This window comes from Onychomys torridus, chromosome 3 (genome assembly GCF_903995425.1).
Source record: "Onychomys torridus chromosome 3, mOncTor1.1, whole genome shotgun sequence".
In the NCBI taxonomy this organism is placed as follows: domain Eukaryota; kingdom Metazoa; phylum Chordata; class Mammalia; order Rodentia; family Cricetidae; genus Onychomys; species Onychomys torridus.
The window spans coordinates 102,906,777-102,932,261 of NC_050445.1; the positions used below are offsets into that span (position 1 = coordinate 102,906,777).

General features: G+C 40.8%; 1 protein-coding gene across 10 annotated transcripts in view; it reads left to right on the forward strand.

Annotated features, from left to right (window-relative positions):
- Positions 1-25,274, forward strand: part of Setd5 (SET domain containing 5) — an 84,860-nt gene extending 59,586 nt beyond the window's left edge. For all 10 annotated transcript variants that reach the window (XM_036181257.1, XM_036181260.1, XM_036181262.1 and 7 more), the window contains 7 exons: positions 301-430; positions 10,336-10,583; positions 14,626-15,096; positions 20,101-20,399; positions 21,417-21,550; positions 21,968-22,056; positions 22,692-25,274. In XM_036181257.1, coding sequence (XP_036037150.1) covers positions 301-430; positions 10,336-10,583; positions 14,626-15,096; positions 20,101-20,399; positions 21,417-21,550; positions 21,968-22,056; positions 22,692-23,294 — 1,974 coding nt within the window. In that variant the 3' untranslated portion in view covers positions 23,295-25,274. The remainder of the gene's footprint in view (positions 1-300; positions 431-10,335; positions 10,584-14,625; positions 15,097-20,100; positions 20,400-21,416; positions 21,551-21,967; positions 22,057-22,691) is intronic.
- The last annotated feature ends 211 nt before the right edge of the window (positions 25,275-25,485 follow it).

A 25,485-nucleotide genomic window follows, 5' to 3' on the forward strand; every position in this document is an offset into this window, starting at 1 on the left:
GTAGAGCAGAGGATCAAAAGTTCAAGGTCATCTTTAGCTACACAGCAAGGCTAGCCTAGGCTGCATGAGACTCTTTAAAAAATAATCTTCATTAAAGAGAAAGGAAAGAACAGCAAAAGCCAGCCTTGGTTGCCCGGGCAGGACCCTGTCCAAAACCACTTGGCTACAAAGCCCTGTGAATGTGTTTGAATTGCATTTCTCACCAGTTGGTATGTAGTGATCTCCTTAGTGCACTGAAATGGATGTCCTAAATAGTTTCAAATGGTTTTTGAAAATTCTCTGGATTTTCCCCCATTGTAGCGCTGGATAAAGCAAGCCTTGGAAGAAGGGATGACTCAGACATCATCTGTGCCCCAAGAGACTAGAACACAGCACCTATACCAAAGTAATGAGAATAGTAATTCTTCTAGTATCTGTAAAGACAATGCAGGTATGTATCTGGTCTTTCTCTAAATTTGACATGAGCAGTCATCCTTTGAGGTTCACAGTAAAAATTTCAGTGTTGGTACTCTGATATAAAAAGAAATAGTGTGTTCTCTAAATAGTTACTTTACATCTGTCTTTACAGAGGAAGAGAAAGATCTCGAGTCAGGGATCAGTTTTCCCAGGACGACAAAGAAGGAACTAGACAGTGTACAGATAACAGCAGAAATGGTTATAAAAAAGGTTAGATACGTTTAAAGTAGTAAGTTTAGGAAATCTTTATTTGTATTTTATAAGGGGAGGTAGTAGAAAGTGGTGGAACACTCTAATGTTCAGGAAAAAAATGGAAATGTTAAATGGCTTGTTGGGTGGGATCTGGCTAAAGGGGCAAGAAAAAATGAAATTATGAGGAATCATTGTGTTTTGTTTTGTTTTGTTTTTAAGGACTTGCCCCCAAGAACTATAAAATTCTTGAGATAACATGTCTTTAAATCCTCATGAGCCAAATGGTTGTGGAAAAAAAAATGATCTGCTCCATTGTCTTTCACAGTGTTTTATTGCAGGCTTCTAACTGTGAAAGCATTAGTGCATTGATACCCTTTTTGTTTGTGTACTTACTACACAGGGTTTCTCTGTTGAATCTAGACTGGTATTAAACTCATCTTGCCTGGTACTCAGATTCAGATATGTACCATACCACCATCCTTGTGACACTCAACATTTTGCCAAGTTGGTTTTTTTTTTTTGTTTTTTTTTTTGTTGTTTTTTTTTTTAATCTTTCTCCTTTTTGTGAAAATTATGCAGTATCAGCATAATTAGTAGATCCTTGGGGTGGGAGGGCGTGGCTCGGTGTTAGAACATGTACTTTTTTTTTTTTTTTAGCTTTTGTGGTGCCATTGTTTCGATCCCTGACTCGGACAAAGAAATAAAGTAAACTATTCTCAGCCATTCTCAGTGATTTCCATAAGCTTATCTGCAAATCAGTTTTCTGAATATTATATAATCAAAACCTACCATAGCCAGGTATGGTGATACACCCACCACTTGGAAGGCAAAATAAGACAACAGGATTGCTGCAAGTTCAAGGCCAGCCTGGGGTACATAGCAAGACCCTGTCTCAACAGAAAATATTACAAAACAAATTAGTTACTAAAACTCATGTTAAGGGTTATAGCTAACATAATACTTTGGGTTTTTGTTTTGTTTGGGAGTGTTTTGTTTTCTAGTTTTTGTGGGTTGCTTTTTTTTGAACCATTTATAGAATTGCTGAGTGATTATTATGAAATTGAATTTAATTTAAAAAATTTTACTAATAATTGCTTTATATTAAAATTCTACTTTCATCTAGATTTTACTTTGTTCATCTACTGAGACGGGTTCAGGTTTGATTTAACAAAATTTTTGAGGCGGAACTCCCTCAATTTTGTCAACATTCAGGCAGGTTTTCTAGAGTAGTTAGAGTAGCTGAATATGTGACCTCCTTTGTCTGGTGGATATGTTGTGTAGATATATAATCTTGGAAAACAGAGCAGTTTATTTCCTAGCTTTCACACTTAGAGAATTTGTCTTTGTTACTACATGTCCTCGGCGGGATAGAATTAGCACTGTTAGTCACCAGCCTTCATTACATTTCTACCCTCCACTCTTACAAGCAATGAAAACATTCTCAGAACACACCTTGCCCTTAAGGATCAGTATAAACAGAAGAAAAGCATTACATAAATCAGTCGTCATCACTAAAAGGTGGTGTGAATCATAAAGGATTATTTTGTTGTGTTTCAAGAAGTTTTGTTTACAAGAATACTGAGGAAAGTTGATGAAGTAGAAAAAAAATCAAATATCTTTGTTTGAGGGCCAGTTCTCTATCCTTAAATTGCTTGATTACTAAATTTCTCTGACCATTATTTGTAAAGTGATACTAGCAATGTCTGTTTTATATGGCTAATAGGAAACTGAATAATATTATATATAAAGTGCTTGATTCAGCATCAGACCCATAATAGAAATTGCTGCTGTCATTTTACACCAGAACACTCTTTGTTGTCAAGTATGAACTACCTAGAGTAAAAACGATAAATTCTATCCCTCATATGATTACGCTTAATGTGTAATCCCAGTAATAATGACTGGTGAGAAAATGTTATTTTTTATTTCAACCTGGTCTGTTTAGTGGGGCTATCAGAAGGAAAAGTCAGAGGATGCTAAAAGCTAAAATTGTACAAAAATAAGAGGTATTACCATGGACGCGGAGAAAAGATGTGATGTTCATTTGTAAATAACATTTATATGTCCCTAGGTATAATACCTTAATAATAACTGAAAAGTTCAGAACAAATAACAGTTGAGTAAAATCCTTGGTTAGAAGTAGAGTTAATACCACTTAAATACTTAGAAAATTAATGAAGACAGGTTTTTCATCCTCAAACTTAACAAAGCTAAGAAATTACAACCTGGGTATGGCCATACTTGGATATGTAATGTAAAACCACTATTGAGAAATGCTTTTTAAGTTTGAGCATAAAGTAAATTCAGTATTCACTAGTGGAAAGAATAAATATTATTCATCCATATTCTTTCTACACCAATAGATTCCAAGGAACCATCATTTAAAAATTTGATTCTAAGTTTACCTAAATTTTTTCAAATAAAACTTGGAAATGTAGTAATAAAGTACTTTACTGAAAATAATAATTAGCTTCCCTGTGACACTAATGCCTGAATTATCATAGCATATGTGCGAGAGCAAATGAGAATGTAGAACAGAGCAGCTAGATTAGGCTGTGAAATAGAGACATGGTAAATTGCTCTGGAGTTTTCAACACTTGAGAGATTGTAAAATGATTAGATTCTTTGCCGGTGCAAAATCTAGTGCATTCAGTATTTTCTCTTACTATGTTTGGGTTCTTTGTGTTTTGGTTAGTTGGTTTTGATGTGTTTGGGTTTATTTTTGAGACAAGGCCTCACTATGTAATCCTGGCCAGCCTTAAGCTTGCCATCTTCGTGCCTCAGTCTCCGAAGTGCAGGTGGAGGTATGTACCACCACACCCAATACAATTCAAATAGTATTAACTCTTGTTTCTGTGGTCATACTATCTTTGCGTTAATATGGTAATAAAAAGTAAAAATGATAGACCAATAATCCAACTAACAGTCTGTAAAGAGCCAGGTAGGCGTTGCCCACACCTTTAATCCCAGTACTGCAGGGGAGAGGGGGGAGGCAGGCAGATCTCTGAGTTTGAGGCCAGCCTGGTCTACAGAGGGAATCCCAAGACAGCCAGGGCCACACAGAGAAACACTGTCCCAAAAAAAAGAAAAGAACCCCCCCCCCCAAAAAAAAAAACTAGTATGTTCAGATTCATCATATGCTTTAAAAATATTTATAATTGGGACTGGAGAGATGGCTCAGCAGTTAAGAGCACTGGCTGCTCTTCCAGAGGTCCTGAGTTCAATTCCCAGCACCCACATTTTGGCTCATAACCATCTCTAGTTGGATCTGATGCCCTCTTCTGGTATAACGTCAACAGAGCATACATAAACATAAATAAATAAATATTTAAAAAATTATTTATAATCCTAAACTCACTGGTTGTCCTAGGTTCTATATAAATATGTAGACACCAAATATTTATGTACAAAATTATTCATAATTGCTAATAGTTGCAAAATTACATGGACAAATTCTTGTAAAGCCCAAACTCCCAACTATTGAAAGAATTTGTCATTTGATCTGTGTTCACCTACATGATCATGATGAAATAATGTGTGTTATCATTGACATGTAAAAAAATATTGTGTATGTGTGTACTTGGGTGCACATGTGCATTTATGCACTTGAAGTTTCAGAGGATATCTTGAGTCAATTCTTTCCTTCTACCTTGTGGGTGTTAAGGATTGTACTCGCCGGGCGGTGGTGGCGCACTCCTTTAATCCCAGCACTCAGGAGGCAGAGCCAGGTGGATATCTGTGAGTTCGAAGCCAGCCTGGTCTACAAAGCGAGTTCCAGGAAAGGTGCAAAGCTACACAGAGAAACCCTGTCTCAAAAAAAACAAAAACAAAAAAAGGATTGAACTCAAGCAATCAGCCATGACAGCAAGCCTTCACTTTCTGAGCCATCTCATGAGCCCTTTTAATTTTTTTATTCATTTTACATACCAACCACAGCCCCCCCCCCCCCATTTTTATTCTTGGTTTGAGGTTGTTGCCTAATGGTAGTACTTGCCTAGCATGAGAAAAGCCTTTGGTTTGATATCTGGTACCACAGTTTTTTGAACAGTTTATCCTTGGTTGGCTTTATCAAACTGATCTGAGACCAGGAGAAAGCATAGCATCACTTGTGAATTAATTTTACTTACCTCCTTGAATCCGCAAGAAATTTACAGGATGATGTATATGACCAGTTCTCTTAGGAATATAAAGTTGGCTTGATATTTGTTTTTTAACATTTGAAATGGAGAAAGCAATGTAACACAACCGCTCATGGGCATGGTGGCATGTGCCTTTAATAGCACTCAGGACAGAGGCAGGCAGACCTCTGGGGTTGGAGGCCAGCCTGGTCTACAGAACAACCAGTACTACACAGAAACCCTCTCTCAGAAGGGTAGGAGAGATGACTGCCAAAACTAGGGAGATGGTTCTACAGAATGGTTCTATCACCATGCCAGCTTGATTGTTCATCTTAAAGTTTAGTTTTCATAATAAATACAGCTGGCAAATGTTTTTGGATAAATTTATTAAACAATCATAAACATGATATTGTCAAATTCATGAGTGGCTGTGTTATGTTGCTTTCTCTGTTTCAAATGTTAAAAAACAAATATCAAGCCAACTTCATATTCCTAAGAGAACTGGTCATCTATATCATCCTTTAAATCTCTTGCAGAACACTTTCTGTGCAAGCATAAGAACCTAAATTTGAAATTCATTTCCAGGGCCCATGAAAAAAAGCCAGGCATGGATGAATAGTCCTACAATTACCACATTGGAAGGCAGAAACAGACAGATTTCTGAGCTTGCTGGCTAGCCAGCCTAGCCAAAACAGTGAGGTTCAAGTCCAGTGAGAGACTATCTCAGGGCTAAGGTAGAGGCAGTAGGGTAAAATATCTATTATCCTCTGGCTTCTACATGCAGGTGTACAGACCCACCCACACATGGACTTGCATACATGTGCCACACATACTGCAAACCCCCCAAAATATGAATTATCATGTAACCGTACTGTTTTACTTTTATTATAACATATTGTAGAATTTTTTAGCTATAAGCATATTTCCCTCTTTCAAAAGGAAAGGAGATGTAAGTACTAGTAAAGAGGGATGAATGTTGTCATATGCAAGTAATAGGGTTATTTGTATACCTAGAAAGCCAAGAAAATTAGCTGGAAAACTAGTAGGCATTTATTGAGTGGCTAAATTCAAAACCAGTATGTAAACATTTTAAAACATGAAGATGAACAAATGGAGAAGTATGTTCTATTCACAATGGTAATAAAAAGTAGAGAACAAGCCAGGCGCTGGTGTGCTCACGTTTAATCCCAGCACTCAGGAGGCAGAGGCAGGTGGATCTCTGTGAGTTTGAGGCCAGCCAGGGCTACACAGAGAAACCCTGTGTCAGAATAGCAAAATAAACATAGAGAACACTGGAAGTCAAGTCTCTCAAGGAGGAGGAAATCAAAGCTTGAGTAGCTAAAAAGGATCATGAACTGTCAGTAGTGAGGGTGTGCCCCCAAATTACCGCTGATGGTTGTATCACCAAACAAAATACTGAGTTGGGAGGTTTTGTTTTATTATAATATGCACATGGTTGTCTGATTACTACCATTTATTGCTAATATTATGTTGGTATTTCCAAAAATATCAGTATGGCTAGATTGTGGTATGTGCCTAGAATCCCAGCACTGGAGAGGTTGAAAAAGAAAAATCCTAAGTTTGAGACCAACTTAGATAACATTGTAAGACCCTGTCTCAAAAAAAGGGGGAAGAGGGGAGAAATGTATGTTAATATCATTTCCATATTGTACAGGAAATAGAATAATTTTCAGAAACAAGACCAGTATATTTAAAAACCTATAGAAATCAGCTAGGAGAACATTGTAGCTTAGCAATAAAGTACTTGCCAGAAATATTCAAGGACCAAAAGTATGTGTAATAAGTTATATTCTAATGAAAATAACTTGTTTTTTTTTTAATTCAGTGAAGGAAGATTATAGTTGTCTTTCAATTACAGATGTGCAAAGAAGAAAAAATGGTAGTAGGCATTTGCCTATAAGAAAGGTGGTGTAGGAATCAACTCCTTAAACTTAATTATAAGTACTTCTTCCTTAAGAGTTTAAGTGTAAGCCTGCTGCCCAATCCTGAAGACCTGAACTCAGATTCCAGAACCATGTAAAAAGCAGGATGCATGGGGTGCTAGTGTAATCCTAGCACTATTTTGGTGAGATGAAGTTGTAGGACAGGCCAGAAGAGCATAGGATAGTATTCTATGCTATGGAGGCCCTGCTTCAACAAAGTGGAAGGAGAGAGCAAACTCCCAAAAGTTACCTCTGGCCTCCACACATGTGTAGTACAAATGTGCACTTTTTTTTTTCTCTTAAGTATGAATTAGAGCAGGGATATCACTAAATGGTAGAGTGCTTACCCAGCATGTGTGGGTGTCCCACAGTTGAACCCTCAAAACAAGATAGAATGGTACTTCACACTTTGGGGACTGTAGCAGGAAAATCGTCAGCAGTGATTTCCATCCTAGCCTGGACTACATGCTGGGGCACAGTGAGAGACCTGCTCTCAAACACTCACATAAACGTTTAGTTACAGACTGTTGGGCTATATATTGTGAACCCCCCCCCCCAAAAAAAAAAAACAGGAAAGCAGGGAAGAGCTATGCTGTCAAGCCTGATAACTTGGGCTCAATCTCTGAGACTCACATGGTGAAGGAGCGAATCCCCAAGTTGTCCTTTGACTTCCATGTGCACAACATACACATTTACACATGCACATGAAATGAAGTGTTTTTTAAAACCAAATAGTAATTAATAATTAAACCTAAAGGTGATGGGCCAATAGGTGGCATTTTTATAGTTCAGGGATAGAATTGCAAAGCTGTAATTGTAACAGGCAGAAGACAAATTACAGATACTAGCTAACATTAGCTAATAAAAGCATTGTAACAAAGACAATAAAAACTTTTAGAGCCAGGTGGTGGCACACGCCTTTAATCCCAGCACTCAGAGGCAAGGGCACGAGGATCTCTGTGAGTTCGAGGCCAGCCTGGGCTACAGAGTGAGTTCCAGGAAAGGCTCCAAAACTATACAGAGAAACCCTGTCTCGGGGGAAAAAACTTTTTTAGATTATGTTTTGTATATGAGTGGTTTGCCTATACATTTCATGTATGTATACCACATGTGAGTTCATAAGTGGATGTTAGATGGCTATGAGCGCCATGTGGGTGCTGGCAAGAGAACCTGGTTCCTCTGCAAGAGGAGCTAGTGCTCTTAGCCACTACCATCTCTCCAGCCCCCGTAAATACATTTTAAAAACAAACTGAAAAAGTGTATTTGTAACATTTGACAGCATCTCTATTTATAGAACTCTTATCAAACAGACTCACATACTGATACGATGTAAGCTGAGCATGGGCAGATAATTTACCCAAGAATAAATACAAAAATAGTAAGAATATGTAAGTGTTTGGATGTTCATGCATTAAAAAAAAAATCTGAGGAGGCAGTCAGGTGTTCTGCTCTAGCTCTTCCCACTGTTCCTTTGAAACATCGTCTCACTGAGCCTGCAGCTGAGTCAGGCCAGCAAGCCCCAGTAGCCTGGTTAAAAGAAATACAAAAGCAAATGGTAAAAACTACTGACCTATGAGTTCTAGAAGTCATTAAGTCTGCATGTTGAGTACAGCATCCTAAGTGTTCAGTAAATATCATTAAAAAGACACCACATTTACTCATTTGTATAGCCATTGCCCCCCAAGTTTCCTACAGTGATCTTTACTACAAAATGTCTTTAGTAGTCGCATTGTTGAACTCTCAGTACAGAGTTCTTAGAGATTGGGTTTGAAGTCTTCAGAAGTGTTTAAAAGTTATTGTGCAAATTAATCTTGAATTACATGTTTATTTGGTTTTTTGTACTTAAGCATATTTAAAAGGATAAAAACAGCACATGCTATATAGACCGATTGGAAAAGTACTCTTTCAGTGTAAGGAAATGAAAAGCCTGAGAAACAGAAAAATAAAATATTCATTTAAACATAATCAGTGCGTCGTCATACCTCTTTGTATTGGCTACTCTGTTAACTCCAGTGGTTTCACAGTTCTAGTTCCATACCATTGTCACCAGAAAAATCTTCCTAAGCACATCTCTGATCATGATCCAAACTTTGCCTTCAAGGCATAGTATGATTGTCGCTGTTTCCACCAAGCCATGAAGCTACAGTTTAGAATGCTTTTATTAAGACTCTATACAAGATGGCTAGAGATGGGAAGCTCTGTTTGGCAAAAATTCCTGTCTAGGGTATACAAGGACCCAAATTTGGTCTTCAGTACCATATAGGGTAGGGAAACATGGACCAGGTGCTCTTTCTATACATCAGAGTCTTCACCTTCAATACAGGGTGATGATAATAACAGTAATGGTTTTGTTTTCTGGGAAATGGAATCCATAGTGTTGTTGAGGCCTAGGCTAGCCTTCAGCTCTTGGGCTCAAGCAGTTCTTCTACCTCAGCCACCTGAGTAGCTGGGACTATAGTCCTTTTACACTATATCAGACTTTACCTACTTTGAAGGGTGTTTGTATGTTTGTTTCAGTTTTCAGCATTACTGAGGCCCACGGCCCATGGTATGCATGTGGAGTTCAGAAGACAATTTTTGGGAGTCATTTCTCTCCTTCCACCTTTTATGTGGGCTATAAGGATTGAACCCCAAGCGCCTTTACTTGTCAGATCATCTCAAAGACCCTTTCTTTGTAACTACTTGAGCCTACTAATTTTTTTTTTAAAGGCAGGGTCTCATATTATATCCGAGACTGCCCTAGAATTTGCTGTGTAGACTAGGCTGGCCTAAAATTTGTGGCAATCCTGTATCTGCCTCAAAAGTGATGGAGCTATAGTCAAGCTTGATCATATTTAGAAACTTAAGGCAAATGCATTTGACATGTTTTCTCTAAGCTCTTTGAAAACAGAATAAATATATAATGGACCTTATACACCTAACATTGCCTGAAGTACATATTAACTAAGTAAATGATCTTTTAACTATAAGTGAATAAAAGTATATTTTTCCTCTGAAATATGTTTTATCCTGAAGGCCCTCATAAAAACAAGTAAACTACACCAAATTAAACACAAACAGTTAATAAAATACTTAGTTATAGTAACTTGGTTTTTTTAGTGGACCTAAGAATACAGTTAGTCTAATCAGAAGGAGTCTTGGTTGTTGTTTTTGTTTGTTTTGTTTCGTTTTAATAGTTGAGAAGTTTTTACAGGAACCATTTCTAGCTCCTAGTTCAATGCTGAAAACACTAGGAGCTAGAAAAGGATCCAAGATATTATGTGTCTTTTACTCAACAAGAGTGTTTGCTGGAGGAACTGCTGAAAGTGTACACAGATAAATAAGAAAAGATGAATATAGGTATGACACCCTAGCAGGTGGTATTAGAGAAGTAGAGAGTGGTTTAAGTAATCACCTTGGCATTGATCATTAAAATTGTTCAGATTCATGTGGAGTTTCCCTGGGACATGGAATGCTTCAGAAATTACATTCATTGTAGTGATTAGAAATATGTTTAGGCATTGTGTTTGAGTAGAGGAGATAATTCAATGGGATGAGGCATAAAAGAGGTTAGAGGTCAGTGCCTTTGCTACTTAGCCTTATAGAAAGATATGATTCACTTCTCATCCAAGCTTTGTGTTTCACAGATTTATTGAGCCCATTAAAGAAATGGAAGTCTCGCTATCTGATGGAGCAGAATATCACCAAGTTGCTTCGGCCTCTGTCTCCAGTTACACCACCCCCTTCCAGCTCAGGCTCAAAGAGTCCCCAGCTGTCCACACCTGGCCAGACCCACCCAGGAGAAGAGGAGTGTCGAAATGGATACAGCCTCCTGTTCTCACCAATCACACCTCTTACTACTGCTAGTCGCTCCGACACTCCTCTGCAGTTTGAGGTGACTGGGGTTTGGTTGTTGGGAGTGATTGACATGAAAATAATTATTTATACTTTTTCATTTCAAATATGATACCATTTCAGATGTTTCTTAACGCTTTCATCTTCATCTCATTAAGAAATCGCACCAGGCAGTGGTGGCGCACGCCTTTAATCCCAGCACTCGGGAGGCAGAGCCAGGTGGATCTCTGTGAGTTTGAGGCCAGCCTGGTCTACGGAGCGAGATCCAGGACAGGCTCCAAAACTACACAGAGAGACCCTGTCTTGAAAAAGCCAAAAAGAAAAAATTAGCAACTGTGGGTCACTGTGGGCTGGTAGGTAGCTGGTAGCCTTTCGTCTTGGCAGCCCCCTGTTCTTTCCAAAATAAGAACAGTGCTGCCAAGATCCCATTCACCTGTCTTTTGGCATTCAGTTCTTCAGTCTCCTTAATTTTAGGTAGTAAGCATGCTGGATCTTCATCTTTACTATATATGTTGGTTAAAAGAGGTGTCTAGGTTCCTATAGTACCCATTAGTTTCCCAAACCTGGGTTTTCAGACTACACTGGGCTCTCATTTTTGTGTTTAGGCTTCTGTGTAAAGTGTCTTTTCCAGGTTCTTTGGTAACTCCACTATGGCCTCAGGGGACAGAGACTTAGCAGTATTGGGGTATGGCTTATGGTGAATGTTAGTTATTGTTCTTGATGCTGTTTTGGTTTTCCCATTCCAAGTTACTTTCCCTCCTTGTTATTATGTGTTAGTCTATTTTAATGGTTGCATTACATTATACTCAATCACTTTAGTATTCAAGTTCAAGTGGAAGATGTGAATATAATCTGTGTGTATTAAAAACCCATCTTTTGCATGTTGCTTTAATTAAGTAGATATTCTGGGGTGGGGGACAAATTGATCCACCCACTAAAAAGTCTGACTTTCACTCCTCTGGATGTTGTCTTGATAAAACTGAATGTTTCGCTGTTATTGAAACTTTTAATGAGTATGTAATGATTAACAATGCCTGGGTTCTTTTTTGGCTAATGCAAAGGAGCTAGCAACTGAAAGCAGAACAATGTGCTCTGTTTCTAACTCAGTCCAGTATTCACTTACTGTAGAGCCAACCTTTCTGGGTGGCAAAATGTCATCCTGGTTAAATGACATCTGATTTTCCTAGGGAAATTACCATATTCCTGTGTCATTCTTTTTAATCAGATACTAAAACAGAATTCAGACCTCTCTAACTTTGTCTGCTTAACAGTTAAGCTTTTGTTTCAGTTAGCAATTAGAATTTTATGGTAAGATATCCTAAGGACAAATTGTCCCTGGAATGCAATCAGTTATAGGAATAGAGTTGCACCTTATGGCAAGTTTCATTATTAATGTGAAATCATAGAAATTAGAAGTCTTCCAAAACAAGCAAATTTATACCCAGCACATTTCTTATCTATAAAATGCTGTGTAAATGCAAGGTATTTTAAGAGAGAGAGCATGGATTTTTGTGAACTTAGTCTATAAGACAATTGCTAAACAGTCTTATTAGTAAAAAACCCAGAGCCAGATATTGGGGTGAAACCTGAAAGATCAGAGTACTAGGACAAGCCACAGCCAACCTTACCTTACCAACTCCTCAGCCTCCAGAGGGAGCTACTTCCTATATACCCATGTCTATATGCCCTCTTACTTCTTCTATCTACCCATCTCTATTACTTTCTATCTGTACAGACCTCCAGACCTCTATGGTTAACTAGTGCTGGGAATAAAGGCATGTGCCACCACACCTGGCCATATTCCCAGTGTGGCCTTGAACTCACTGAGATCCTGGTGAATCTCTGCTTCCCAAATGCTAGGATTAAAGGTGTGTGCTACCATTGCCTGACTTCTTTGTTTAATATAGTGACTGGCTCTGTCCTCTGACCCTCAGATAAGCTTTATTGGGGTGCCCAGATAAAATATAACCACATTAGTCTAAGCATACTGTTAAAATACCAGGAAGCAAGCTGGCTCAGCAGTTTAGCAAATGCCTTTGTCCATGGAGTGAGTTCTGCAATTAAACATTTTTTCTGTGCATTCCTTAATCTTTTTGGTTTTTCATGACAAGTTTTCTCTGTGTAGCTTTGGAGCCTGTCCTGGAACTCACTCTGTAGACTAGGCTGGCCTCGAACTCACAGAGATCCACCTGGATCTGCCTCCCGAGTGCTGGGCTTAAAGGTATGCGCCACCACCCCTCTCCCCTGTGCATTCTTAACCATACCTACCCCACCTCCAAATAAAAAGGTTGTGGCTAACATCCATGCTTTACTTTCTCTTGTGTTTTTCTTCTTGACCTGGAGTAGATCAATAACATGATACTTTTCCCTCCTCGAGAACGTATCTTCCCTTGAGAGTTCCCCTGTGCATAGACCTAAGTCCCTGTCACCTGAGGTAGTTATCACACCATCTCAATCACTGAGAGTGAGTGAATGAATGTGGTCCTGAATGTGTAGGAGGGCTGGGAATATAAATGAATGGGGTACTGGAATGATTAAAGATGGAAATCTTCAGAGGATACAGATTCTAGTGCTATCCGAGTCTTGTTGGAGAAAGTGATGAATAATGTCTGCTTGTTAACAAGGAAAGTAGGCACTGTCTCAGGATTGATTGATCATGCTGTCGATGTTTCATTGGGGTTGAACTGACAGCTCCACATTGGACTTTGGGTCATAGTTGAACAGCTTCCTTCGGAAATCCAACTTTCTTCAGGTTTCCTTCATGTTCCCTGGAACTCCTTACTGGTTGTAAATATGCAAGGAACCTTAATCCTCTGTTCTATGGTGTCTGGGATATGGTTGCTGTACAGTGATGAATGCCTCTTAGACTATCTGCTTTTCTTGGAAACCCTTCCTCTGTAAAGATCCTAAATTCAGATTTTAGTGTTAACTTTTTTTTTTTTTTTTTTTTTTTTTTTTGAGCTGAGGATCGAACCCAGGGCCTTGAGCTTGTTGCTAGGCAAGCGCTCTACCACTGAGCTAAATCCCCAACCCAATGTTAACTTTTATTATAAACTTTAGGCAAATGTAGTAATTATTAACCCTATAAATCTACATGGAGCCTTTTTCCTCTTAAGGAAAAAGTTATAATCTCTGGATCTTTAGAAATTAACTGATCTTTAATCCCACTCTAAAATAATTAGTGCCCAACTACCTGAGAATTATCCAAATTCTGAGTCAGTAGATTTTCTATAGATCATTAAGAAACTGAAAAGATTGTATTCTACTAGTTTACTATTGATTTGCTGGGTATTACTTGTTGGAAAAGTATAGATTGTTCTGATCTTGGTTGCTAAAGATTTTAATATAGCAGGGATTTGATATTTACGTGGTATTTGGATTTCTGGTACCTTCTTTTTGTAGGCAGTTGACTTAGTAGAAATCTTAACCTTAGGAGAGGATAAGCAATAGTAGGTGGGTTTTATCACTGGTGCTCTTTAGTAGTAGGTGTCAACCGTCCTTTGATAGATTTATTGGTAGACAACAGAGGACACAGAAGAATTGATCAGACAGAAAGTTGCATGAGAAACATAATTCAAGGTATAAATTAATGAAGAACTAACTATCTTTAAATGCCATTCTCCTACTGAACCAGCTACCTTCTACTTTTCTCCATCTTCCTTCACCACCTCCCATTGATATTAATTTAGTAATGTACAACACTGGAAACCAGCAATTTCTGTATTGTGCTTGGGGCTCAGATATGCCCCTGATTGCACTGCCAGCTCCCAAGTACGCTATTGGTTGGCCAGCAGCCTGATGAAGACTGAGCAGAGTAGTCATGGTGTCCAGTTGCCTGGTGCCCACTTCCCCAGTGTTCTTATGCAGAAACACTATGAGTCCTTAGTAGTCTGGCGTGTGGGCACTTTCTTTGCTCAATGGACTTTACACATGTTAATGAGTCTCTCTTCTGCTTCTATCCCTCTCCTTGTATACCTGTGCCCCTCTACCTCCCTTACTGCCCTTCGACTTTTCCTTTCTACCATGCCCCATATGTCTGTTGATTTATTTATTTATTTATTTATTTATTTTTATCCTTTCAGCTTTGCCACCGAAAAGACCTGGATTTGTCAAAAGTGGGATACCCAGACTCTAGCACTCACAGCTGTGCTGATAGACCTTCCCTGCTCAACTGCAGTCATCCTGACCTGTCTTCTCATCCCTCTGTTGCTCCAACCTCAGAGGCTGGCTTCCCCAGCAGGAGTGGAGATGGCCCTCAGACCTTGTTGAGAAACTCAGACCAGGCGTTTAGGACAGAGTTCAACTTGATGTACGCCTATTCCCCTTTGAACGCTATGCCTCGAGCAGATGGACTGTATAGAGGGTCCCCCTTGGTGGGGGACAGGAAGCCTTTGCATTTAGATGGAGGATATTGTTCCCCTGCAGAAGGCTTTTCCAGCAGATACGAACATGGCTTTATGAAAGACCTCTCCCGTGGCTCCATGTCACCTGGTGGTGAAAGGGCCTGTGACGGAGTCCCATCTGTTCCTCAGAACCCGCCACAAAGGAAAAAAGTAAGTATTCATGTTATATAGGGCCTCTCTTAAAGAGTATTAACCAGATAATTCAGAACTTTCTAAGCTCCAGTGCATAGCACTTGTCCTACTCTATGCTGTAATCTGTGAAAATTAGATCTTATTTAATTACATTTACTTATTTGGTTTATGTGGGGTATAGGGGGCATGAATATGCCAAAGGCACATATGTGGAAGTCAGAAGATGACTTGTGGGAATCGGTTCTCTATCCACTGTGTGGACCCTGGGACTGAATTTGAGTCATCTTCAGTCTTGGCTTCTCTCAGGCCCTGAGAAGTAGACTGTATTAGTACAGCTGGTAAGTGTTGTGAATAAGCAGGACGGCTGAAGTGTAGTCCGTAGAAGAGTACTTGTGTACCTTCCGTCTCCAGCATCACCAGTACAAATAAGCAAATATCCAGCCAGGCATAGTGGCACCTATCTGACCCTAGCACTCTGGAGGTCAAAGTGGGATTGCAAAGCTGAAGCCGTCCTAGGCTTTTAAATAAATGTTGTGTGCAGCTGAAAGGCTAGAGCACTGGAAAGAATACCAAAAGCTGTGTTACTTGCAAAACTCAGTTGGGGGCACAGCTTTTAAGACCATCATATATGTTTTCTCAGACAGATGTGGTTCACATATATAATCCCAGCTCCCATTTCTGAAGTTGAGGCAGGAGGATTGAGAAGATCAATGTCAGAGGCTGAAGGGCTGGGTCAGCAACAAAGGACTCGAGTTCCCAACTCCCTGAGTTAGTGGTTTATAGCTACTTAATGCTAACTCCAGTTGCAGGGGTTCTGGTGCCCTCTTCTGGCCTCCATGGGCATCCATACATATACTCACTCATACAGACAAATAAACTACATTTTTAGAAAGTTCAAGGCTAACTGGAGCTACATAGAGACCATGTTTTATTTTCATTGATTCATTTTGTCATCACAGTGGTTGTATATAATTAGGGGGTTTCTATTTTGCGCGTGAGAAAACTAAAGCTAGTTGAATAATTTGCCTTTGGTGACAGACACAGCTAATAAATGAAGGAGCCAGGGTATACTACAATGATTCTTATTCCAGATTACATGTTCTAGCTGTTAATGTGCTGGATCACTTCCTAAATTCTATGGTCATGGAGCTTCGCTAGAGAATAGAATTAATAAATCTTGAATTACAGTGGTGGTAGTTGCTCCAAAGGAGTTGTGTTCATATCTTAAAGGAATCCCCTATGCAGTGGGTAGTTTAAGAATGAACAGGAAGTTTTTATTTAGCTTGAGGAGTAGGAATTCAGAGCTGGGTGGTTTAGGCACATTTCAGACAACAAGAATGAATCAGCCACAAATCTAGATGAGGATGTTACTGTACGATCAGTTTGTGATGCTGCCCTGGGGTGCAGATGGGTGCAGACAGTGGACTGCAGTGATGACACCAGGGAAGACCAGGACCAGGATGCAATGGGCAGACTAGACCCTAGAGAGCTTGTCACAGTGTGAGGCTTAGAAGTCATGCCTGTTCTCAAAACCTAAACTCTGCTTGGTGTTTTTGTTTTTAAGTCTATGCTTTTGAGAATATTCTGGGTTTTGTCATCGTGGTTTGGATATATTTTTTTGTTAGGGACTAACAATGCTGAGTATCCCATTTGTAACATTTTCACAGAAAAAAAACTAGTTTTATACTCATTGAAATAGAGCCTTGTGATGTCAGGGGGTGCTGGTGCACACCTTGAATCCCAGCAGTTGGGAGGCAGAAGCAAGATGATCTGAGTTTGAGGCCAGCCTGGTCTACAAAAGCAAGTTCAGGACACCTAAAGCTACATAGAGAAACCCTGTCTCAAAAAACCAAAAAAAAAAAAAAAAAAAAAAATGAAGAAGAAAGAAAAGAAAAAAGAAAGAAAGAAAGAAATAGAGCCTTGAGACTTTATTTTAATTACAGTAGTGTTCATTATCCAAGTTTATTAGTTTCTCTCCAAGATTATATCTAAAAATGCATGCACAAACTATTTTTACTGTTTTTGTGGTTTTTTCACAGTAAGGCACAAAATCAAGAGCATTTATGATAGGAAAAGGAAACACTGCACATAATAGGGAAGAAGATACTGATGTGTGTAGTACAGACTTACAAAATACATACTAACATTGGTCTGAAGGGACAACTCAGCACTTAAGAGAACTGACAGCTCTTCCAGAGGACCTGGGTTCAATTCCTAGCAACCACATGGCAGCTCTCAATTCTCAGTGACTGCAGTTTCAGGGCATCCAGCACCCTCACACAGACATACAAGAAGGCAAAGACACCAGTGCGTATAAAATAAAAATAAATTATTGAAAAAATACATAACATGACCAATGTCTTTGCATTTCTACTTTCTTCTTTTGGGGGAGGGGGGCGGTTCGAGACAGGGTTTCTCTATGTAGCTTTGTGCCTTTCCTGGAACTCGCTTTGTAGACCAGGCTGGCCTTGAACTCACAGAGATCCGCCTGCCTCTGCCTCCCAAGTGCTGGGGATTAAAGGCATGTGCCATCACCGTCCGGCTACATTTCTAGTTTCATTTGATATAGTAGGTAATTGAAGTTAAAATTGCTTCAGAAATATTTGTAAAATATATTGGGCACCTGTGGTGTGCCAAATTTTTGTACTGAGTGTTAATAAAAGGTCAAGGAATGGGTGACTAGAGATGGTTCAACTGATAAGAGCATTAACTGGTCTGTCACAAAACCTGAGTTCAGAACCCTAGCACCTACATGGAATATCTCACAAACAACAATAACTCCAGCTCCAAGGCATCCCACCTCCCCTTCCCTCTCAAGCCACATACACATACATATGGGTAAATAAGATGGGATTTGGGGGGGGGGGTGCTTTTGTTTTTGTTTGTTTGTTTGTTTAAGGCAGGGTTTCTCCGTGTGGCTTTAGCTGTCCTGGAACTCATTCTTTACCCCACGCTGGCATTAGACTCTAAGAGATCCACCTGCTTGCTGCTTCTGCCTCCTAAGTGCTGGAATTAAAGGTGTATACCACTACACCCAGCTAATAATACAGTATTTTAAAGTCAAGGAAAGGCCCGTGGGAGATCAATGGGTAAATGCACTTGCTGCCAAGCCTGACAGACCTGAGTTTGGTCCACAAGACACATGTAGTAGAAGGAGGGAACCCACTTCCCCAGGTCATCCTTTGACCTACACATTAGTGAATAAGTAGGTGGATTTTTGTTTTGTTTGTTTTTTAATTAAAGCTAGATAATATGTGTGGTGTGGTATTTCTGTGATCTTAGGACCTGGGAGACTGGGGTAATTAGATCCTAAATCCAAGGGCTGCCTGGTCTACATAGATTCTGTCTCACTCCCCCCCCCCCAAAAAAAAAAAACACATACAAATAGAGCTAGGCATGGTGATACTTAAATATAATCTATCTAAGCACTTAGGAGGAAGAAGCAGGAATTTGAGACCATACAGGATACATGAGACTATCTCCAAAGAAACCCAACTCTTCCCTTCAAAAATAAAATACATGCCAGCAAAATGAGTTTTCGGGTAAAAATGCTAGCCATGTAGCTCTGGCAACCTGAGTTTGATCTCTAGAACCCACATTTAAAAAGCCAGAGCCAGGGCTGGACAAGATGGCTTGGCATTTAAGAGCTGCTCTTTCAGAGACTTTAAGTTTCAATTCCCAGCACCCACATGGCTCTCAGTGGCTCTTACTCAAGTCCTGGGGTTCCAGCAGCACCAGATTCTCTCTCTCTCTCTCTCTCTCTCTCTCTCTCTCTCTCTCTCTCTCTCTCACACACACACACACACACACACACACACACACACACAAATACACACATACAAATGATTTTAACTCTTAAGCCAAAGTCTATAATCCAAGCCTCAGCACTCATAGCAAGATACAAAGTAGAGACAGGAGAATCAGCCAGAAGTCTACACATGCGGTGCAAGGGCAGAAGTAACAAGACAAATTCCCTCAAAAAGAACCAGCTCCAGAAAAGTTGTCCTCTGACCCCATATATGCATCATCATATGTGCTTGTACACACAGAGAAAAAAATTAAAAGCCCAGTAAGCTTAACTTATACCTTAATACAACTTACAGCTTAGTCAAGAAACAAGAGTCTACAGTAGGCTCAATAAGCAATAGAGCACAATACTTGGTGGACAGGAAAAAGGTCTGTTGTTGACAGCAGGGGGAGGGGTATGGAAATGAGTAAAGATTAGAAGGTGGTTTGAGGATTTGGAAAACGTTTCCAAGTTACAGATAGGTTGCTGAAGTCTATAAATGAAATTTCTTCATGCTTTAAAATACTTTTATTCCCTTATATGTAATCCCATTGTGTGTTTTCCAAATTTGAGTACAATGAAGAATCATGAAATACATACCTTTTCCCTCTTGGTGGTACTTTATTTATTGTGGGTTTGTTTGTTTGTTTTTGATGGAGTGGGTGTTCCTAGGAAGTGAAGAATTGGTTTTTCCAAGGTGCATAAAAATTGCGTTTTTCTGCCCTATTCTACAGATGCCCCAGTTGTTGGACATAACTGATAGGTGACAAAGGTAGTAGTAATCTCACAGGTTCCTCTGAAGAAAGTCGGAAGATGCAGTCTGCTTGAACGCTATTCTTCAAAAATGACATTTGGGATATTCTTTTCCCCTTACCAGTTTCTGACTGGCTTGAATCTGTAGCAGTGATCATATCTCTTTTATACCTGAAAAAGATTGTTATGTGGAGGCTGGAAAGATCTCTTAATGGTTAAGAGCCCATACTGCTCATCTAGACGATCTGAGTTCAGTTTACAACACCCACATCAGACGGTCTCTCCAGGGGTATTCCAACTCCAGCACCTGTACTCGCATGAACAGCCATACACACATAGATCTAGTTTAAAAATACAATAAAGGTTATCGTAATTGATGCCTGCTTTGTTTGCATGGCTTTCTACTGCTTTACTCAGGACTCTTTTCTTTTCTCTGTTGCCAGTAAGCTACTCACTAATGATAGCTTCTTCTTCATATCTAGGTATCCTTGCTGGAGTACCGCAAACGGAAACAAGAAGCCAAGGAGAATTCTGGTGGGGGAAGTGACTCTTCACAGAGCAAAAGCAAGTCAGCAGGAGCTGGGCAAGGCAGCAGTAACTCTGTTTCTGATGCTGCTGCCCATGGTGTGCAGGGATCCTCAGCCCGGACCCCCTCGTCCCCTCACAAAAAATTCTCCCCATCTCATTCCTCTACATCACATTTGGAGGCGGTAAGCCCATCAGATTCCAGGGGCACTTCCTCCTCTCACTGCAGACCTCAAGAAAACATCAGCAGTAGGTGGTAAGTTTATATTTAATTAGCTTTATAATTACATTCAGGTAGGAAATATTTATTTAGATCATTACCAATTTTACCTAAAATGTGTGAGAGCATGTACCTGAGACAGTCATCCAGTTTGTATCAGCACATCCCACCCTTCAGAGTCTCACTGGACAATGTGTAGTAAAGTTGTGGATACTCATAAGCGATTTTATTAAGAGGACTCTTTGTCTTAATTTATATGAAAAGTAAGTAAAAACAGCCAAACCGTGTGTGTGTGTGTGTGTGTGTGTGTGTGTGTGTGTGTGTGTGTGTGTGTGTGTTTACATACATGCATATGGAGGTCAGAGGATACTTCCAGGAATCAGTTCTTCCTTGCCACTGTGTTGGTTATGGAGATTGAACTTGGTTCTTTAGACTTGGTAACAAGCACCTTTATCTTGCCAACTCCAGGTTCCTCTAATTCAAGAACTGTGTCTCTTGCAGCTAACATATACAGAGATACACAGATGAGATGCTCTGAAAGGACTTGTCTGGTTTAGTAATACTAATGACAAGTTGTGGGTGTTAGATGACATAGGATTACAGGTTGCTTTAGTTTTCCTCTGCAATTGTTTGAGGCAGGGTCTCATTCTGTAGCCCAAACTGGCCTTGAACTCTTTGATTCTGCCTTTGCTTCCAGGGTGCTGGGATTATAAACATGCATCACAGTACCCCAGCTAGGGTTATAGCTCTCAGTGTTTCTTTTTGTCAGAGGTAGGGTGGAAGATACATTGACATGGTACATTTGGAAGCCCCCGATCAACACTGGGTGCCTGCCTCTATCACTTTTCACCTTATCTTATGAGACAGGATCTCTCTGAGTTCAAGACCAGCCTGGTCTACAAAGCCTGGACAGTCAGAACTACACAGAGAAATTCTGTCTTGAAAGAAGAAGAAAGAGAGAGGCTCCACTGCACCATCTTTTTATAGTTTCTTGTTTCAGACTCTTGGCTCATAATTCCTGTGCCTTAAACTTACACCCTGGTACCTTTGCAGGATGGTTCCTACATCTGTTGAACGACTCCGAGAAGGAGGAAGCATCCCTAAGGTTCTCCGAAGCAGTGTGAGAGTGGCCCAAAAGGAAGAGCCCTCTCCCACATGGGAGAGTAACATCACAGAGAAAGAGTCAGGTAAGCCAAGGTGTACCGTTCACAACAAATGCTGGGATAAAGTGAGTCTGACACGCCTGGGTTCTGCTCTATCCTAGTCTTCAGCTCAGTCTTGCTCTTTGAGCTTCACTACTCATGAGATCTAGCATTGCTTGCTCTCTGTCTGCTCTTTTCCCAAGGGATACTTTTCTGTAACTCTGATCTCTCCAAAGTTCCGGAGCTCCACCTCCATGAAGGATGAAGAAAAAGAAGGAGACAAGAATAAGATGAGGCATTTAAAATTTAGCGCATAATTAACCACTTACTTTGCCCTCCTGGCATGCTGCGCTCATGTTATCACAGAGAGCAGCATGTGATGATAACATTGATTTAAGTGGATGATGTCTATTTCCCTGTGTATTCTGAGAAGCCAAAGTTAATTTTTATAATGCTTTCCAGACCCTGCAGATGGAGAAGGCCCAGAGCCGTTGAGCTCAGCACTCTCTAAAGGAGCAACTGTTTACAGCCCTTCCAGATACAGCTACCAGGTAAGTCAAGAGACTTCTAAGCTCTAAGGAGAGGGGTGCCTGTGGAGATGCTACTATATTCCTAGCCATGGTAACACTGTCAGCTGCTGACATTGAATGTCTCAGCAGCCCTGCAAGTCAGCCATCATCTACTTACCTCAGGGATTTCAATAAAGCAAATGAGATAATCAGAGATTGTTGCTGACACCCTTTACAAACTTTTTGGGGGCTAGTGAGATGGCTCAGTGGGTAAAGGCACTTGTGATCAAGCCTGATGACCTGAGTTTAATCCTCAGAACCCACACAGTGGAAGGAAAGAATGTACTGCTGGTTGTCCTAAGATTTCCACATTAGTGTTGTAGTACATAGACATACACACTTTTTAATGCAAAGAATAAAAATAGAATGTTGTGGCCAGGTGATGGGTGGTACACGTCTTTAATCCCAGCACTTGGGAGGCAGAGGCAGGGGGATCTGTGAGTTCGAGGCCAGCCTAGTCTATAGTGTGAGTTCCAGGACAGCCAGGGTTACACAGAAAAGCCCTGTCAATAAAAAACAAAATTTATAATAAAATAAACGTAGATTGTTGTAAACACTCCACACTGTTGACGGGACTGTGTTAAACTTCCTTACGCTTTCCTCCCTACTCTTTGAAGCTCCTCCAGTGTGACAGTCCACGGACAGAATCACAAAGCCTCCTTCAGCAGAGTTCGTCCCCCTTTAGAGGACATCCCACCCAGTCTCCAGGATACAGTTTTCGAACTACTGCACTGAGACCTGGAAATCCCCCCTCTCACGGTTCTTCAGAATCATCCCTCTCTTCCACATCCTACCCCAGCCCTGCCCACCCTGTGTCCACAGACTCGTTGGCCCCATTTACGGGGACTGCAGGGTATTACAGCAGCCAGCCGCATTCTGGAAACAGCACTGGCAGCAATCTTCCAAGGAGGAGCTGTTCTTCAAGTGCTGCTAGCCCTACCCCACAGGGCCCCTCAGACTCACCAACCTCAGACTCGGCTTCTCAGCCCGGCACAGGAACGCTGAGTTCCACCTCCTTTCCTCAGAACTCTAGGTCGTCATTGCCATCAGACTTACGGACTATCAGTCTGCCCAGTGCTGGGCAGTCAGCTGCCTACCAGGCCTCCAGGGTATCTGCGGTTTCCAATTCACAGCACTACCCACATCGTGGGGGTGTACACCAGTACCGACTCCAGCCACTGCAAGGGTCAGGAGTCAAGACTCAGACAGGACTTTCCTAGGGCTTCTGGATATGGGCAAACTGAACTTGATGAGCCCATAGCTGCTTCCTTCCAGCTGCCTCTGGAACCAAGGCCGAGCATATTGCTGGGGAAGAGGGGTACAAGGTGCCAGAGGAATGGGTCTGGTCAGCAAGAAATGAGACTTGTGGTCGTGACTGGCCTCCGGCCTTGGAGAAAGATGTAAATCTTGTCTGAAGCAGAGACTATAAAGAAGTTTCTCCCTGCTGTTAAGGGTACATTGTTAACAAGCAAATGGTGTTTCGGTTAGTAACGGTTCTAAGTGCAATGACTTGTGTTGAAGCCTATGTCTCCCATCCTTGCCTGTAGCCTGTAGTCACTTGTGCAGTAAGGACATCTTTTTCAATAAAAAAAAAAAGAATTTTTTTTTCTTTTCAAAAGAAAAAAGTGGAAATAGCCAATCTCAAAGCCCCAAGCCATCTGAGTAGTGTTAGGGTTTTATGCACTTAAGGGGGAAAAAAAGGTAGGTATGTAAATGTTTGCTGTGAGACAACCATTCCAAAAGCAGGTGCATAGTCAAGGTGTGTCCACCAGGAGTGCTCCCTACCTTTGTCTTAAAGCCACTAAGAAATGGGCAGAGAGAGGAATGCTTGCCACTTATCTGACTGAGGCTTGCCTGGCGTTAAGAGGAGCTGGTGGTCAACTCTTGGTTATTTGGGAGCAGATTTGGGATGGATTGGGCCCCAGTTGTTACCATCCCACTCCTCCTTCCCACATTTCAGTGGGTTAATAATAGCCCTGTGAAGGAAGCAGAGAAGGAGATGGACCAGTTTAGGAAGGATCCAGTGGTCTGGGGAACCTTTGAATTTTAGTTTTCCTATTCCCAGTTAATCAGGAGTTGCTGTCCTAAGAACAGGGCTGCCTCCATGACTGAGAAGCATGCACTTATGACTGCAGGGTAAGAATGGGGCAGATAGGGTTGTGGAGTGGCACCAACAGGGCTGTGATTGTGTGTGGGGTCTGCCCCACGATTCTTTAGGGGACGCTTACTTGAGAGTGGGCAGGTTAGTTAACAAGTCACCCATACCCCTAACACTGTTCTGGATGAGAGACAAGAGCAGACTGGCTTCTCCCCATCAGTGCATTGTGCCTGTTGTACACCCCTGGAGGAGCCCTGGAGCCAGCCCAGGTGGGGTACACAATCTTTTTAAATTCCATATGGTTGCCAGCTTATTTCTTTCACTTGTTTACTGTAATACCTGGCGTGTTTTTATTTATCTAATTTTGTATTCAGCTATAACCATGGTAGGGTAGTGAGTGTATGACAGTGTGATCCCTGGTGCTGCAGTGGACCGGACTTCTTTTGGACAAGATATACTGTGAGTCTCCCTCCTTACCTCTAATCTGTTTTCTTTCCCATTCCCCAGCCTCTTTCATCTCCTTTTCTACCCTGACCTACAACTATCATTATGCACAGTCTTCTCTCTTTGTGTGTGACTGTTACAAAATTTCACTTTTCAAAATTGAAATCAGGTGTTTGCTCAAATGAGGGGAGATTTTCTATTTTGGTTTTAGTTTTTTGTTTTGTTTTTAATGCTGAACCCTCGGCATAATACTTTTCTTTTTGTTGTTTTCCCCACAAACCCATCAGTCTGGGAGAGCATTGGGAGTGGAAATCATGTTGCCTGGGATGCCGGTTTCTTTGTATATTATATAAAACGTATGTAAATGTCTCTCCATTTGGGCTGGGGTTTGCATTCTCCCCTTGGCTAAAAGCTAAGGGGAGAGGCCAGCGGGCAGGCGGCCCTCACCCTGCCTGGCACGTGCAGAGACCCCAGCCACTCTGTGTGGGCAGGGTGCTGTCAAGACCAGACCTCTGGGGGGGAGGGTGGGGGGAGGGGGGACTCTTGGAAGGGAAGGAGCATCGCTTCTTCCTCAAGTGGAGTGTTTACACCTTGCTGTAACATTTGAACTTTCACAAGAGATGTAATAATTTTGATAATAAAATTCTTAACCATAAATCATCATAATGTTGAGAATGTGTTTGTTCTGGAACATCACTTTCCCTGATTTAACCTTACCTGACCAAGTAAAAAATGAATCCATGTCCAAAAGAGTTGCTGTCAGTGAATTTTGGCCTATGGTGTGGCTAAAAATCCTGATTCATCTTCCTTAGGCCATCTGTGATTGGTATCAGGCCAATGTTAATGCAAATCTACAGTATTGGAAGTGT